Source organism: Mauremys mutica, chromosome 8 (assembly GCF_020497125.1).
Source record: "Mauremys mutica isolate MM-2020 ecotype Southern chromosome 8, ASM2049712v1, whole genome shotgun sequence".
In the NCBI taxonomy this organism is placed as follows: Eukaryota; Metazoa; Chordata; order Testudines; family Geoemydidae; genus Mauremys; species Mauremys mutica.
The window spans coordinates 58,251,345-58,269,024 of record NC_059079.1 but is presented as its reverse complement, the minus strand read 5'-3'; the positions used below and the strand labels follow the sequence as shown (position 1 = coordinate 58,269,024).

At 42.3% G+C, this 17,680-nt stretch overlaps 1 protein-coding gene across 2 annotated transcripts in view; it reads right to left on the bottom strand.

Annotated features, from left to right (window-relative positions):
* ABL2 (ABL proto-oncogene 2, non-receptor tyrosine kinase) overlaps nt 1-9,246 on the bottom strand; it is an 81,988-nt gene extending 72,742 nt beyond the window's left edge. For both annotated transcript variants that reach the window (XM_045026344.1, XR_006581459.1), the window contains exon 1: nt 8,992-9,246. In XM_045026344.1, the coding sequence (XP_044882279.1) occupies nt 8,992-9,169 (178 nt within the window). In that variant the 5' untranslated portion in view covers nt 9,170-9,246. The remainder of the gene's footprint in view (nt 1-8,991) is intronic.
* Nucleotides 9,247-17,680: the final 8,434 nt, after the last annotated feature.

Genomic DNA, 17,680 nt, shown 5'->3' with positions numbered 1-17,680 from the left:
ATGGGGGCTAATTTAGCTAATTTAACTAATCAGGAAAGAGATCTTGGAGTTATCGTGGATAGTTCTCTGAAGACATCCACGCAGTGTGCAGCAGCAGTCAAAAAAGCAAACAGGATGTTAGGAATCATTCGAATAAGATGGAGAATATCTTACTGCCCTTATATAAATCCATGGTACGCCCACATCTTGAATACTGCGTACAGATGCGGTCTCCTCACCTCAAAAAAGATATACTGGCATTAGGAAAAGTTCAGAAAAGAGCAACTAAAATGGTTAGGGATTTGGAATGGGTCCCATATGAGACGAGATTAAAGAGGCTAGGACTTTTCAGCTTGGAAAAGAGGAGACTAAGGGGGGGATATGATAGAGGTATATAAAATCATGAGTGATGTGGAGAAAGTGAATAAGGAAAAGTTATTTACTTGTTCCTATAATATAAGAACTAGGGGCCACTAAATGAAATTAATGGGCAGCAGATTTAAAACAAATAAAAGGAAGTTGTTCTTCACACAGCGCACAATCAACTTGTGGAACTCCTTGCCTGAGGAGATTGTGAAGGCTAGGACTATAACAGGGTTTAAAAGAGAACTGGATAAATTCATGGAGGTTAAGTCCATTAATGGCTATTAGCCAGGATGGGTAAGAAATGGTGCCCCTAGCCTCTGCTTGTCAGAAGGATGGCAAGAGAGAGATCACTTGATCATTGCCTGTTAGGTTCACTCCCTCTGGGGCACCTGACATGGGCCACTGTCGGCAGACAGGATACTGGGCTGGATGGACCTTTGGTCTGACCCAGTATGACCATTCTTATGTTCTTATGTAAACTGGCAATCAAGGTTAGTAATACAGCCTCCCTCAAGCTCAAAACAACAATCCTGTGACAGATTCTCTAGGAGATGGAAACCAACTCTGCAAATTGCCAGTCCAGCTAGGCAAAAAGCTATGATGAAAACCACTTGTGACAATCTCCTTTCTCTGTACCACATGCTTGATCAAAATTGTATCCTGCCAATTTATTCACTTGGCCATGTCCCTGCTGTCAAAAAACCTGTTTAGAAAAAAAATTACAAACTACTATACTTGCAAGCAGTAGCAACCCTCAAAGTATTGCCAGTACAATTTGTAACATGCTGTCTGATCCATCTGGAGAACACAGGAATTGGAGGCATGGGAAGGTTGTGGGGGTGGAGGGTTATATTCAGTTTTAAGCAGGTCAGTCCATAAAGTTCTGGCTAAAATGTTTTGAAGTAATTTGCTTATTGCCTTCAATGCTTAGCTTCTTCAGGTAAAGTTTCTTTGTATACAAGAACATTGTATAGGAAGTATTAATATGCCAGAAATACTATACAAAAGGCAGGATATATTCTTTGTATGTTTCCTCCCAAGGATCTTTATAAGCCATTCAAATCAGAATCATTTACAGGTCTGTCGCATCTTATGCTGGGGTTACGTTCCGCAGTCAGCGCGTAAAGCAAAAATCGTGTATAGTCAAAATTACATTGAGTGTAATGGTGGGCGGAATCACCCACACTACAGATACAGTATTAAAATTGTTATTTTTCTCCTTTTTTTTGTTTTTGCTGACCGCGTAAAGCTGAAATCGCGCATGTTAAATGTGCGTAAGATGCGACAGACCTGTACCTCACTTTTGGAGTGTAATACAGCAGCTTTTTAATAGTGTAATGTTGCCATGCACCACAGTTTAGGATAAGATGTGGTCACTATACTGAATCCAATTGAAACTGTAGGAGTAATTTAGATATGGCAATTGGGGCATTAGAGAGAACATGCCTATGATTTCAAGTTCTATTGAGGCATTCCTTTAGACACTTAACTGATCCATCCTCCTCCACTGTTTGGGTAATTAGTTGTTAGACAGGTATTTATGTGTTATGGTCCCACAAGATTTCTCAATACAATGCAAAGGCAATCACCCAGAGTCCAGTCATTATATTACATCAGCACAGAGAATTTTGCAACAGGAAAATCTGGGCAATGAGCCCTAGCCCAAACTCTATATTTCATTAGCATGAATGAAAATTATAGTATTTTTATAAGGAGTGTGTACAAGCTATATCTCACATTCATGTATATTACGCTGACCCCCTATTCTTTCCCTCTGCCTCTTTCTTCTGTATCCAACTCCCTCAGGCTGTTTGAATTTAAAAATAAATAAATAAACCCAACAACAACAAATGCAGTTTTATGCTTTTCCCCCCCCATGACAGAATGTTTTTATCATGTTGCACAGCACTCCAACTGCCTTAGGGGAGCTTTAATGATGATTTTATTTTTAAAAGTACAGGCTTATCTTGCTTGACCTTGCTGCACAAAATAAAACGTTGCTAAACTCCTCCTCCCAGAGAACAAAACCTGGAACGGAAATGACCTGGCTCTTCTGGATCAAAAGCCTAGAGTGGTAGAGTCCACAAACAAAGAAATCAGAACTAGGACAAACCCAGCACTATTACGAACAGGAGCAACCAGACCAGAGAAACTGACCATTATTCCTTTCTTGTTTGTTCCCTATAATAAACTTAGGCTGTGGCTACACTTAGCACTTCAAAGCGCTGCCGCGGCAGCACTTTGAAGTGCTAAGTGTAGTCAAAGCACCAGCGCTGGGAGAGAGCTCTCCCAGCGCTGTCCGTACTCCACCTCCCTGTGGGGAATAACGTACAGCACTGGGAGCCGCGCTCCCAGCACTGGGGCTTTGACCACACTGGCGCTTTGCAGCGCCGCAATTTGCAGCGCTGGAGAGGGTGTGTTTTCACACCCTGCTGCAGCGCTGCAAATTTGTAAGTGTAGTCAAGCCCTTACTTTAACACTCTGTAAGTCACTTTAAAGATAAAAACCATTCCAACATCAATCTATACAATGTCCCAAGTAAGGTAATGTCCTTATTTTACAGAAGAAGAAATGAAGGGCTTATCTACACTTAAAGCCGTGTTGCTGTACCACTGAACAAAGATACTACCTCCACCGACTGGAGAGCTTCTCCCATCGACATAAATACTCCACCTCCCTGAGAGACAGCAGCTATGTCGACTAAGAGAAGCCCTCTAATCAACATAGTGCTGTCTACACTGGGATTAGGTTGGTATAACTGTTGCTCAGGTGTGGATTTTCCAAACACCTGAGCAACATATTTATATAGACATAAGTTGGTAGTGTAGACCAACTAGAGAGAATAAGCAATTGTCAAGGGTCACACCAGGAGTCAGTGTTTGAGTCAATATTATAATGTTCAAGTCTCTGGCTCTTAGTTCCATGCTCAAACTACTAGACTAAAGTGTTGTTGTTTTTTTTCTGTAAATTATTGTATTGTATTTACAAAACTTCAATTTAAACTTGAGTTTATAATATACTACTAGCAACTACATGTCTGATCCATTTCTTGCATTTACAAGCCACAATTACATCTTTGTAGTAAGGCAACTTGCAGGGCCAGTTCATATAAGGCTGCCAAATCTGCAAAAGTGTCTAGGTCTTAGGGCTTCACTTCACCACAGACAGGCTGATAAGCTAGTGTGGTGCCTCTGTTTTTAACTACTCACACTCCACTGCTGTGCTCAGAGCACTCAATGGGTGATAACTTGAGACCCCTGGGGAAATCTGGGTGTCTCTTAAATGGCCACCTGGTGCACAACACTGAAGGTTCCCTCCCCTTCCTTCTGTGTAACAAAATATATCTACCAGTCCTTGAAACTGCCTCCAAAAACACTGACACAGGTCCAGGTTAGTGCTCCCTCGCTAGACTGCTGTGAAAAGATCCAGCCAATAAAGCCTAGGGTGTTCTAAGCCTCGAGTCCAGTCACCGCCCCTGGCATGGGATCCCCAGGCACACACCCCGAGAGTTTGGACTATGTAGCCCAGTCCCTGGGGCTAGTACTGGCTTCTCAGATTCCCCCTGTAGCTTTAGCACACCCTCTCCCAGAACTACTTGAAGAGGTAAAGTAGAAGGCTTCAAGGGGGCAGGTGATAAGATATAGCACATGACACAAACTTTGCTCTTTAATACTATGAGAAATACAGATCTATACAACAACAAACCCGATATGCATTTCTTTGCTCAGTTTCCTTACCATTCCAGAGCATTCTCTGTGCTGAGATCAGAGTCCTTTAGAGCCATCCAGCATCCTCCTGTTGCAGTGCATAGCTTGGGTTCTTAAACATGTAGCCTTCTCCCCAAACTACCACCTCTGGCCATCATCAGTCCATTCCCTTCTTCTCTCCTGCCAAACCTCATGTGTGTGTCCTGAGACTTTCCCTTGTGAGTCCTTTTATAAACTTCTAGTCCCTTGATCAGGTGACTTCCGAATCAGCCTCAACTGGTGATCAGTGCTCTACCAGATGACTTTGTTGCCTGGCATTCTCTCCCCAGATAAACCAATTCTTCTGGGTGGGAGCCAGTCTGTCTAGGATGTTTGTATTAAAATTGAGGACCATTCCAAGTTTAAAAACACTATTGCCAGCTCTGTACCACAACACATTGGAATTTCAGCCCTACATGGAGGTGAGAAGGTAATAGCTTCCACACTCAAAATGCGATTTGCAGCTTGATAAAGATATATACAGAGTTCATAATCACACACACACACACACAGTTTGTAAATTGTACAAATTCCCTAACTATCTCACACCCACACTAGTTCTGGATACATTTCCTCTCCTTCCCTCCTATGGGACTGAACCTCTATAACTAGCATGAGAGAGCAGATTGGGACAAAAGGGGGGCAAAGCAGACTTAGTGAGGTGTAAGGACAATTGGAATTTCAAAGTATCTTGTGTAATAAGAAAACATAGTTGCCCCCATTTTTCCATAGACCAAAATGAATTAAATTCACAGATTCCAAGGCTAGAAGGGACCACTGTGATTATCTATTCGGACCTCCTGAATAACACAGGCCATAAAACTTCCCCAAAATAATTCCTAGATCATACAGTTTAGAAAAACATCCAGTCTTGATTTAAAAATGGTCAATAATGGAGACTCCACCATGACTTAGTAAGTTGTTCCAATGCCCATTACACACTGTTAAAAACTTGACTTTTTTCCAGTTTGAATTTATCTAACTTTAACTTCCGGTCTTTGGATCATGTTATACTTTTCTCTGCTTGATCGAAGAGCCCGTTATTAAATGTTTGTTTGCCATATAGATACTTAGACTCACCCCTTAATCTTCTCTTTGTTAAGCTAAATAGACTGAGTTCTTTGGGTCTTACTACGAGGCATGTTTTCCAATCCTTTAATCATTCTTGTGGCTCTTCGCTAAGCCCTCTTCAATTTATCAACATCCTTCTTGAATTGCACCAGCAGTGGTCACACCAGTGCAAAATATAGAAGTAAAATAACTTCTCAACTCTTACTCAAGATTCCCCAGTTTATGGATCGAAGGATCACAATAGCTCTCTTGACCATAGCTCCTGTTCAGCTGATTATCCATCAGACCCCAAGTTATTTTCAGAGTCATTGGTTCCCAGAATAGATTCCCCCATTCTGTAAGTGTGGCCTACATTCTCTGTTCCTAGATCTGTAGATTTAGCTGTATAAAAATGTTTATGGTTTGCTTGTGCCCCATTTATTAAGCAATCCAGATCACTCTGAACACAGTGACCTGTCCTCCTCATTAGTTACCACACCCTCAATTTTTGTGATGTCTGCAAACTTATCAGTTTATATTAAGACTGTGTTTTACATTCCTTCCTCTGCTGATCAGATCCCACTTGTACTTAAAAATCTTGATTAGCAAGTCTACTCTGAGTTTGGAAAGAAATATTGTTCTTCTACATGTTTCCTTATCAAGGACTTAAAATGGCAGTACCACCCCAAACTGCACTTGGAAAGAGTACACACAGATTTAGCAAGGTGCACTCTGCTGGTAGTACAGTATGGGATGCAACTTCCTGAGCAGAGCTTGAGGAGGAATTTGGAAAAGCCAGGGGCTGGACTGGCCAACCATCTATATCTCCCCACATTTGCTGGTGTTTCAAGAAAAATGGAGGCAGGTGGAGGGTTTTCATTTTCAGCCTGGCTGTGCTGGTCAATCACTATAATTGGGCACACAGAAGGGAGAAGAACATTTGTTTATCATTCATACAGTGAACACTGCTATAAGTACTGCCCTGCTCACCAGAGAAAGGATGGAATCCTGCAATCAGTAGGTTCCCTGGCAGTCGGCGAGAGAAGAAAGGAATCTAAGTGCAATGCCAACAGCAAAAGCCTCGGGGGGGATCTGGCAAACTGGGTCCAAGGTAGTGAGGGAAATTAATGGGAAGCTAGGTCAAGTCAGCAAGCAGAACAGTGACCCTGGAAAAGGGAAATGAGCTCCTACTTCTCTAACTGCACCAAGGTTGCACAGAGGGCTTTGGTTGCTGTCTGAGATGACTGTTTAAAGATAAGAATTCAGCCTTGACTAGTGTTCACTATAATAACTTCTCTCCATTGAGTGAGTTCTTGTCTCTAGGGTACTAATCAGTTCTAGTGAAGTGTAAATGGACTTGAGGCCAATTCTAATAGGACTGAAGTATTTATTGAGGTAATGTGGGGATTCAGAGGTGAGAGCTATAACTTACACAATTTTAGATTTTTTGTGGGATGGGGGGAATCCAGGCTTCTAAAAAAAAAAAAAATCTACAAAAAAGATTTTTCTATTTGTCTCACATCCTATGAAAACACCGCCTGAACTGCTTGCAGCAAAACTATTTCAAACACAGAGGGTGACAGTGAAACTATCTTGACTAGTTTTCACTGTTCAAGCTGAGAGTTAAAAGCAAGCAGTATAAATAGTGAAAAACTGAGCTGCTGTAATTTTATCTTAATAATCTAAATTACTATTAGTACAGAGAAATGCTCTTTCTAAATGGCCTGTCTACAACTCTTCTGCTATGAGGCAGGCTTCATTCAGGCTCCCTCGCTCCCTAGTTCTATGAGACATCAGTGTCGGGGCCTGGGAAAGCAGGAGCTTGTGCTGGGCAGAGGAATTGCAGGGGACACAATCAGCTCAGCAACAGCAGAAGGGTCTCTATGTGCCTTTGTTCCCCAAAATGTTCCCCTTTCTCCTACCTTTGGCAGTTCAGATACGCTTTCTGGGGCATGGACTCTTTTACTCCATGGATGTACTGTACCTAGCACAACAGGACCTCAAACTTGGTTAGGACCTCTAGGTACGACTTCAATATACAAAAGAGCATTTACAGTAAGTTGGAGTAAAGAGAATGTGAATTAACTTTAACTGTATTACACTTAAACAACCACAAATGTTTCCATACACTATATTGTACTCCCTGTGCACATAATTTCTATTCCCAGCACTGCCTCAGCCCTTTAGAAAGTTATCACTATCCTTATTTGCTACCAAAACACCAAGGAGAGCCACTTTGTCATTACAGGGATAGTTTAGATTGTTTGATCAGGCTTTCATAGCAGCTCTACTGTGGAGATAAAGATTTATGATTTCAACATCAAACTGAAGAGTTAGAAAGTACTTTTACCTATACCTGCCCCTGAGCTCCTCTGCCATTTTTTGGTGTTACAGTGATTTTCCTACTTTTAATAATTTTTCTCTCTCATGATGCTGTGCAAAAGACCCACACAAACAAGGAAAACTAATTGACTGTACAGAGGAAATAGTGAAACTGACTGTACAAGGTCCCATTGAATTTTTTCCTTTCTAATCTTTCTATTATAGCAACTTTGGATTTAACCTGCAATAGCAGCACACAAGACATTTGGACAGAAGTGACTTATTTTTTTTTTAAGTTGACAATGCCCTGAAGTCCATAGGCTGTTTAGTATAAAGGACGTTTAGAATCTCATCAATATATGGTGTATATTTAGAAAGTGAATTTTCATTGAAGGTTCCACTCTGCCTATGTCAGGTGGTAGATGTGCACAAGCCTGTATCATTGATTTACTAATGCTGTCATAGTGAATGAGTTTACATTAAAAAATGTGTAACCAGCGGTCCAGGATCTTAATGCATATGCTTGTTCTGTTGGGCACAGAAAGAGCTAAGCTGTCAGAAGCAGTTTTGCCACATAAACACTGGAGCATGATTGCCCTAGCTGAAATAAAAATCGATAAACCTCTCAGTAGCAGATTTAGGTCCTGAAGATTTAAAAAAAAAAAAAGCACCAGCATTAGACTTCAGCTCCTCATGCTCTTGCTAAGGTGTACAGCTTTCAGTTTATCATACTTCTCAACCTTCCTTGACCTACAGAATGAAGTACCCCTACTAATGGACCAAAAAAGGCACAGGAAAATTACAAAAATAAAGTATTTTAAATTGTTGGCTTTCTGAAGAGGACCTTTTCCTGTAACCTCACTTTCATATTCAGTATTTTTATTTCTGTAAAGTGAAAGGAGATGGCAAATTTGAACTTCACCTAAGTCAGCTGACAGATGTAGACCATTAAAGCCAGGCCAAGAACAAAAACAGCCTGTTCAATGGGGGAGGGGGAATAGCTCAGTGGTTTGAGCATTGGCCTGCTAAACCCAGGGTTGTGAGTTCAGCCCTTGAGGGGACCACTTAGGGATCTGGGGCAAAATCTGTACTTGGTCTTGCTAGTGAAGGCAGGGGGCTGGACTCAATGACCTTTCAGGGTCCCTTCCAGTTCTGTGACATCTGCCACATAACCTTGCTTTCCCTGAGTGTACACTTCACCCCGACCCTATGCTTGGAGTTGCCCCCTCCCCATCCGTGCCCTGACAGAAATCATTCTGGGAGCAGCTCCAGCCCCCTCCCTCCACAGATCTCAAGAGAGGGACACGCCAGAGCAGACTGCTGCAGGCAGCGATGGGGAATGGGGTGCACAGAGCTGGTGCCCCCGCAGACAGCGATGGGGGAGGGGGTGGTCGCGGCTGCCCCCAACGGTCCCGTCGCTGTTACTTCAACCCCCCCCACCCCTTATTTCCAACTGCAGACCCTGCCCCACCGGTCCCCCGGGCCGCCCCCTTCCCCAGTGATCGGCGGCTGCCTCCGCCCTCCTTACCGTGCTGGGTGAAGATATTGAAGCCGCTCTCCGCGGTGCGCCCGGCCGCCTCCCGCTTGCGGCCCGCGGGCCTGGCCGCGCTGCTCCCCCGCGCTCCCCTGGGCTGCTGAGGCGGCGGCGGCTGCTGCTGCTGGAGCCCGGCTCCCGGCTCCCCGACGCGGCCCACCTGCTGGCCCATCCCCGCGCTGCCGTCCTGGGCCCCCGCCAGCCCTCACTCACATGCCGCCTCCGCTGCCGGCCCGGCAGGCGGACTCCTGCTCCCGCGGCCCGGCGGCTCCCCACAGGGCTGCCCCCAGCCCCGCCGCGCTCCGGCCTGGGACTCACGGACTCGCCCCCTCAGCCCCCGCCGCCATCTTAACCACAGAGCTGCGGGAGAGAGGACAGAGCGGCTCCTAGAGACCCACCTCCGGTCCTCCAAGGGTGTCCTGCCACCGCCAGCCCCCTGACTCCACCCCTCGCCCCCTCCCTGACATCACCCAGCAAGCCCGCGCCCTCCCCCTGACACCACTGCCCCTCCCTGACGTCACCCAGCAACACCCAGCCTGCCCGCCCCCTCGCTGCCATCACTTAGCAACCCCTCCCTGACACACTGACCACCCCATCCCATCCCTCCTTTCCATCCTGCACTATCCCCTTGATTCCCCAGTAACAGACCTGCCTATCCTGTACCATCTGCCTCTTGATCCCCGACAACCCCTAGACCACACCTATTAACCTTCCCCACTTTTTCCATCCCCCTCATTACCCCATGACACACCTACAGTATCATCCTGACTATCCCACACTGTACACTTGACCACTTCCATGTTCTCCTCCACTATCTCCCCACATAGCTCCTACTATTTTCCCCGCTGGCTGCACTACCCTGTTATTCTTCTGTCCCATAGTGCTCTTTCTGAACACAAGCTCTTCCCCGGTTCTGTATAACTCTGTTTGGAACACTTGAAATACTGATTACGGTGGGTGCCATAGGATCATTTCATAATATTAGGACTGGGCTACACCTAAAATGTAGGTCAAGCTGGCTACATCACTGGGCTGTGAAAAATTTCACGCCTTGTGTGATATAATTAGGTCAACCTAACGCCGACTATAGATGCAGCTAGGTCAGGGGTTCTCAAACTGGGGGTCAGGACCCCTCAAGGGGTCACAAGGTCATTACATGGGGGGGTCGCGAGCTGTCAACCTCCACCCCAAACCCCGCTTGCCTCCAGCATTTATAATGGTGTTAAATATATTAAACAGTGTGTTTAATTTATTAGGGGGATCACATTCAGAGGCTTGCAATGTGAAAGGGGTCGCCAGTAAAAAAGTTTGAGAGCCACTGAGCTAGGTCAACAGAAAAATTCTTCCATCGACCTAGCTACCTCCTCTCGAGGGAGCGGATTTACTAGAAGCGATGGAAAAAATGCTTCCAGTTACTGTAGTAAGTGTCTACACTACAGTGGCATAGCTGCAGCTATGCTGCTGTAGAACTTGTACATACACTCGGACTCTCAAAGGTGGTCCTCTTCTTCTACTTTTATATTTCTTTTCAACATTTGGTCATTTCTGATGTAATTTTTTCCCATTTAAGGTATTGAGTAAAAAGAATAAACAGTGAAGGTGAAGATTATATCAAAAGACAGGTCAAATGCTTGCCCATTAATAGTCATGTGAAGAACTAACCATTATCCTCTAAAAGGCCTAAAAATTCCAGATTGGCAGATGTATGACCCAGAAAACATACCCTGATTATATGAGAAATGATATGTGATTTCCCCAAGGCCACCTTACCTGAAATAGTCACTAATAAAACAAAAACAGACATCTTAACGTTAAGTACAGAATTATATGACGGCATATAATGGACAAATTTTCAACTACAGTTGCTGTTACATACATATATCAAGTAATATTCCAGTTACAAACCGTAAGCATTTGGAAGTATGGAAACTAATAGATATGGGAGGAGAGAGAGGGAGTGACGGCTGCAAGACTCTGGGCTAATGGAACAGTTTGTTGTTTTTTAGTTTTGCTGCTCCCCCCACCCTTAATTTTTTCATTTGCCCAAAGCTGGCAGGATGGGCAGCACATCACCAGGTTGTGCCTATGCTAATGTGTTCCCTAAGGACTTGTAATTAAACAAACTTGTCCTCTGCTCTCTACAATGGTCTCTCATAAAATACTGAGTCAGATTCGAGTCCATGTCTTCATGGTGCTCAATGGCCTGCACCCAGGATACCTAAAAGATCACCTAAAACTCTGGGATGTAGACCATGGTTGACAACTGTTCCTCAGACACAATGGAGCTGTCCATCACAAGGGGACAGCTCATTTGTGTAGGAGAAAGTGCTTTCTTTAGAGTCTGGTTGAAGACTGTGGAATGAACTCCCGTAGCACCCAAGAATGACTTCAAACTTCAACATTTTCCATTCCAAATGTTAGCACACTTCGACTTTGCCTTCAGTAATAAAAACACAGAGCACAACAGAAATGAAAAAAATTTAAAAAAATAATTCTCACAATTTTCCTCCTGGGTAGCTAAGAAGAGAGGAAAAGTGACTCACACATGAGCGATGCTAGTTACATCACTTAATAAACTTCTGGAAGGTACCCAGATGCCATGTTGATAGGCACAAAAGAAGAACCTGAGTAGAACTGAATAGAACTATCTACACTAAATTAAGACACAATTACTATTCACTTAAACTTGCAGGTATACACAGAGGAAAAACATTCACAGTTTCTATGATTTATTTGGTAAACAAATTCAGAATGAAACTATATAACTTAAAAGTCTGGAACCTCTGACATTGGAAAGCTCTGAATATCTTTCAAATCACTTTAGCCTATCCCTATTTGGGAGTGAGGAATTTTGTAATGAAGATGCAAGACAGTTCATGTTATCTTTGCCTAAAATGTTATTTCAGTGCTTCTTCCTTCTTAAAATGTGGTTGTATTCCAAAAAGTGACTATGTAAGCACTTTCTAACTCAACAGATTGGCCCTCTTTGTGTGTGTACTGGAGACAAATCTGCTGCCTTTAGGGACATTACTGAGATGGTATGAGGTAAGACTGTAAAAGCCTATTGCATATGTTTGCAAAGTGTTTAGTATTTTATATAATCTAATAATACTTTGAAAACCATGCAATATGCTGTGCCTAATTAGCTTCTTAATAGTTTAGTGAAGCAAGAACAGGAATATGAATAAGAAACTCATAAATTCTAATTATTTTTCTGCCACTTTATCATTGTGTGCCCATGAGCCACATCCCTTCTTATCCTTAAAGTGGGCCAAATCATTATTTATCCACAGAGTGCTCTGAGTATTAATTACTTAATGTTTGCAAAGTGCTTTGAAGAGGAAAAATGTGTGTTAATGCTAATTATAATCAACTGTAATGTTACCAGCCTCATGTAGTATTAGGAATACGTTGTTTATATAAAGCTAATTTTGTCTGAAAAGGTTTGGCAATATCCATAAACAAGGCCTCCTGACAAATTCTGTCCTGACAATTTCTGTCTTCCAATGAGTTTTCTGTCACATAATCAGTTTGGGAGAGGGGAAAAAATTACCAAAAAGTCAAGACAAAACTGAGATTGCAATGCTACTTTAAGGAGAAATATGACATTGCCAGGAGCACTTATTCACTAATTTAAAAGCATCTGCCATATATAAATTTCACAACTCCTTTTCCCAAACATCGACAACGGTCAACTGGTCACAAACACTGCATGCAATCTCTGCTCCAAAAAGAGAAGTTAAAATGTTCAGCCAATGAAATGATTCTTGGATGTTCTATATTACAGTACATGAAACAGCCTCTAGGTGTCATCCTAATCTCCCCTGTGGCTTGACAGTGCTGTTTGTTTGCTTGATATATCAATTGTGCATGGGAAATGCTGCAGAATAAATCTGTTGCAGCAAAGAAGTTGGAGTAAGAAGTGCACAAAGTGCCACAGGATGTCATCAATGTGGTTAATTTTCTAAAAACAAGACCTTTAAATAGTAGAATCTTTACAATATTTTGTAATGAGATGGGGAGTGATCATGAAAATCTTTTGTACCACACAGAGGTTCACTGGTTATCTCGTGGCAAAATGCTTAAAAGAGTTGTCGAACTTAAAGATGAGTTACGCCTTTTTCTTTTACAAAAAGACAAAGTGTTCCAAATTTGCTGACCTATTCTGTGATGACAAGTGGCTATCAGTAGTATGCTACCTAGCAGATATTTAAAAAAAAATAAACACACTTAATCTTTCCCTTCCAGGTAAAAGTGACGTTTTAACAATGAGTGAGAAAGTAACTGCTTTCCGAAAGAAACTTGTGCTATGGAGAGAGCATTTTGAAAACGGATATTTGGAAATGTTTCCATCGTTATGTGATTTTGTTGCCAAAAATGATGTAAGTGTGTCACCTATAAAAACTCTCATATCTGCACACTTAAACTTGGAAACAGAATTTTCTAACCTGTTTAAAAATCTTCCAAATGAAGAGTTTCAGTGGAGTATCATGATTTAGTAAGTGCAGCCAAGGATGCACGTCTTCCATTTGGATCTACGTATCTTTGTGAGGCATCTTTTTCAGCTATGACAGCCATTAAAACCAAGATGTGAAATAAACTGAACTTAGAACCAGACCTTCAAATTGCTGTATCACAGTGTTAAACCAAGATTTTCAAAAATAATGAAGCATATTCAATCACGTTGCTCTCACTAAAAAATATTATTAATAATAATTTTTTGTGAGAGCAAAAAGGTTTTTTGTACCGTTAATAAATAAAATAAAATAAAATACATTATTTTTAAAATATTGTTTATTTCATCTTTATCTCATCCTTTTTTAATTTCTATTTTTGTGTATGTTTTATAATGTACATAATATATTAGCACAGTAGTACATGTATATAATTTATACATAAATAAATATACATATATTGGGGGTGCGTGCTCAAAATTTTTTTACTGATAAGGGTGTGCGATCAAAAAAGTTTTGAGACCACCGCTTTACTGTATAAATTCTATGGTGTTTTCTGTTATTATTAGTCTTTATTTCTCACTCACTTGCTGACCAATATTATCTTATTGTTTCCTTGTACTCCCCTGTCTGTCTGTATCCATCTGTCATTTGTTGTTTTATACTTAAAGTATAAGCTCTTTGGGGCTGGGATGTCTTTTTGTTCTGTGTGTGGCCAATGCCTAACACAATGGGTAGGGCCCTACTAAATTCATGGCCATGAAATCTGGTATCCCTCTATGAAATCTGGCCTTTTGTGTGCTTTTACCCTGTAGTATACAGATTTCACAGAGACCAGCATTTCTCAAAGTGAGGGTCCTGACCCAAAATGGAGTTGCAGGGGGTTCACGGTATTGCCACCCTTACTTCTGCACTGCTGCCTTCAGAGCTGGGCAGCTGGAGAATGGCAGCTGTTGGCTGGGCGCCCAGCTCTGAAGGCAGCACCCTGCCAGCAGCAGTGCAGAAGTAAGGGTGGCAATATCATACCATGCCACCCTTACTTCTGCGCTGCTGCTGGCAGCGACTCTGCCTTCAGAGCTGGGATCTTGGTCAACAGCTGCCGCTCTCCAGGTGCCCAGCTCTGAAGGGAGCGCCACCACCAGCAGCAGTGCAGAAGTAAAGGTAGTAGTATCTCAATCCTCCCTACAATAACCTTGTGAACCCCCCACAACTCCTTTTTGGGTCAGGACCCCTACAATTAAAACACCATGAAATTTCAGGTTTAAATAACTGAAATCATGAAATGTACTATTTTTAAAATCCTATGACTGTGAAATTGACCAAAATTGTCTGTGAATTTGGTAGGGCCCTAACAATGGGGTCCTGATCCATGACAAGGGCTGATAGGTGCTATGGCAATACAGATAATACTAATTTAAAAAATCAAGCCACTTACTTAGGCTCTTATTTTGAAAATCTTGGGCCTGAATCCTTGCTGTCCTGTTGATTGATGAGGGATATTTATTGTATAGATGGAGCTTCTCTACCTACATGTTAACAGCAACGCATGAGAGATATTTGTAGTAGTATGCCAGACCCCTTAAAAAAAGTACAGCTAGTGCTTTGTAGCACAATGCAGGATGGTGTGAGGGCATACTACCCCCAATGCAGTCCAATGCATTGAGACAAAATTACCTCTATATCATTATTATGGACCACTACAGTCAGGGGCAGATTTAAGGGTTAGAGCATGGTCAGAAAACATGCTTAATGGTCCCAATGGTCATGTCACCATGTTAAAAGTTTTTTAACAAATCACACGACTAAACAAAAGTAGAAGCTCACCTAAATTGTGTTGGCATGCATATGTCCAATTATTGGAACCTCATATCACAGCGACAGTTTTCCTTCGCAAATTGTTCTAATGATGCTGTTCAGTTCTAACCTTGCTATCTTGTCTTTCTCAGTTGCAAGTAGAGAAAGGTGTTGGTGATAGTGTCAAATGCATGTAGTTTTTGACATGTCTTAATGTGCTCATTGCCTTGTTGCCGGCCCAAAAGGCCTGAGGCAGCAAACAGTGGTTCGTTGCCCGGTGTGCGTCGCACTAATTATCACACCAGGGTGGAGAATGCAGAAAAAGTTTATTTGAGCCCAAGTAAGGTGCCAGGGAGATATTACAATCTCAAATCCTGCACACAGATGCAAGCTGTGTGTCTCTTCTTATACATGACTTCAACAAGACATCCTCATTACCCCCCACTAGTCTCCTCCCCCCTCCTATATAATAGGCATATTGTATAGCCGGCAATTACATCAAACAGGTTAAATCATCCTTGACAGCAAACAATTTATCTCGTAACTTTTCAAGGCTGTTACCTTGGTTTACTCCTAGATTTATTACCTTGTCTCCCCTCTTTCTAAACTAAACACAAGTAGGGCCTCTTTTTACTATCTCCTGCTGTCCGTGTTGTACTGATAAGAAGCAGTAACACATTCCATTCTCAATTCTAACTTGGGAATTCAACTAGAGTTTAACATAAAGGGACTCTTAGACCAGCATAAAATAACTTTGGTTCAATTCAGGCCTAGTACAGAAAGACTTCATTAACACTGTGTTTTTCCATCTTCCTGAGTTACCTAGAGTTATGCCTAATGGCACCAACAATCCCCCCCTTTGAGAATACTCAACAAACATTTGGCTGAGTTTTCTCATACTTTGAAGACAAAAAACAATTAAACTCTAGGGAGCTGGGGTATTCAGTTCCACATTCATCCTCCCTATGGACCCGGTAGGATTCAGTATGTGGAAGCCCACACCCACCCGAACCGGTCCACATGCTTGGAAGGAGCACTGTGAATGTCTATACTTCCATCCAGAAAGTGTCCAAGTATGTCATCCCCCTGACCACAGATCAGATGGTTCCTGATAGTCTGTAAGGGCAGTGGGCCAAGTCTGGTGCTTAAGATCCATCTAAATATACCAGATCCCACTGCAATACCTTCCCAGTCTCAGTGATTTTCAATACCATCTCTGTCAGCAACTTCTGGGTCATAGAACTAAGGGTGGAAATGACATGTAACCCACCAACTCCAGCTTGTACTTGGGATAGCTGAGCTTTAAAAATAAGGCTAGTGGCCTTTTCTAGTTGGCCCAATTTCTTATCATGTTCCCAGCTTGTAAGAATATTTCAAATGGCTGCTGTATTATTGGCCTGAGTCCACAGGGATCTGGTCAATTCCCTCGTCTTGCAGAGGAAATAACCCAGGCTTTCTATTGTACTAATCTAATGGCAGCCCCTTGTGAGCAATACATGCTGAAGGATTTATCCAAACCACAGGGCGCAGCCTGTAGAATAAACCCCAAAATCTAATCAATACTACAGTCTCAAACAGGGGTCCCACAAATTTCCTCCTGCCAGTGTATAATTCTTGGTTTCTACACCAGGGTCAGTCCTTAATGTCCTTTTTGGTCAGGAAATCCGGGATTCTGACACTGCACAACGCTGTTGGTGGTCAGCAGGGCTTAATAAGGGTCTTTCCAGCATAGAGCCAAAGCAGTCTTTCGCTTAATGGATCTTTACATCAATCCAGTTTCCTGGTTCCAAGGAGGGGCAAGGCTTCTAGGGTCTTTGTGTAGTGCGGTTTTACCTGTGAAAAAAAGAAACCTAACACATTTCATTAGTGCCTGTCAGCAATTTGCAGACTTTACTGCTGTGTGGGCACATTTAAGCCCCCCTTGTCTTGGTTGTTAGCTAAGTCTTAGCTGAGAGCAGTGTCCTGAAATGGGGCTAATGCCCTATCTTTAAACTCAGCATGTTAGCTATTTTTCCTCAGTTAACTCGTTCTTCTTCCTTTTTCCTGTTTGGCTTCTTTTAACCTACAAAGGAAACTTAGCCTTCACTTATACATCTTTTTCTAACAATGAACACATATACATTGCCTTTATACAGTACATTAGTCTTATTATTTAAAGTTTGTCACATCTATCCTTTCACTAAAATAACTTTCGTCAAAGCTTTAGGACAACAAGCTAGGACAAGCACACCCACTTTGACGAGTTTATTTCATACAACCTCTAGTCCAATAGTTTCCCACCATCCCCAGCCCTCTGGCTAGAAATCTGAGATAGCCAGAAGGATCCCATGTACAATATGGGGAGTGGGTTAACTTTCCATGTCCTTGCTTCCAAAAACTATTAGTATGTAAGTTTTACTAACAATTTTCAATTAAAAGATTTGGCCAATAAAATT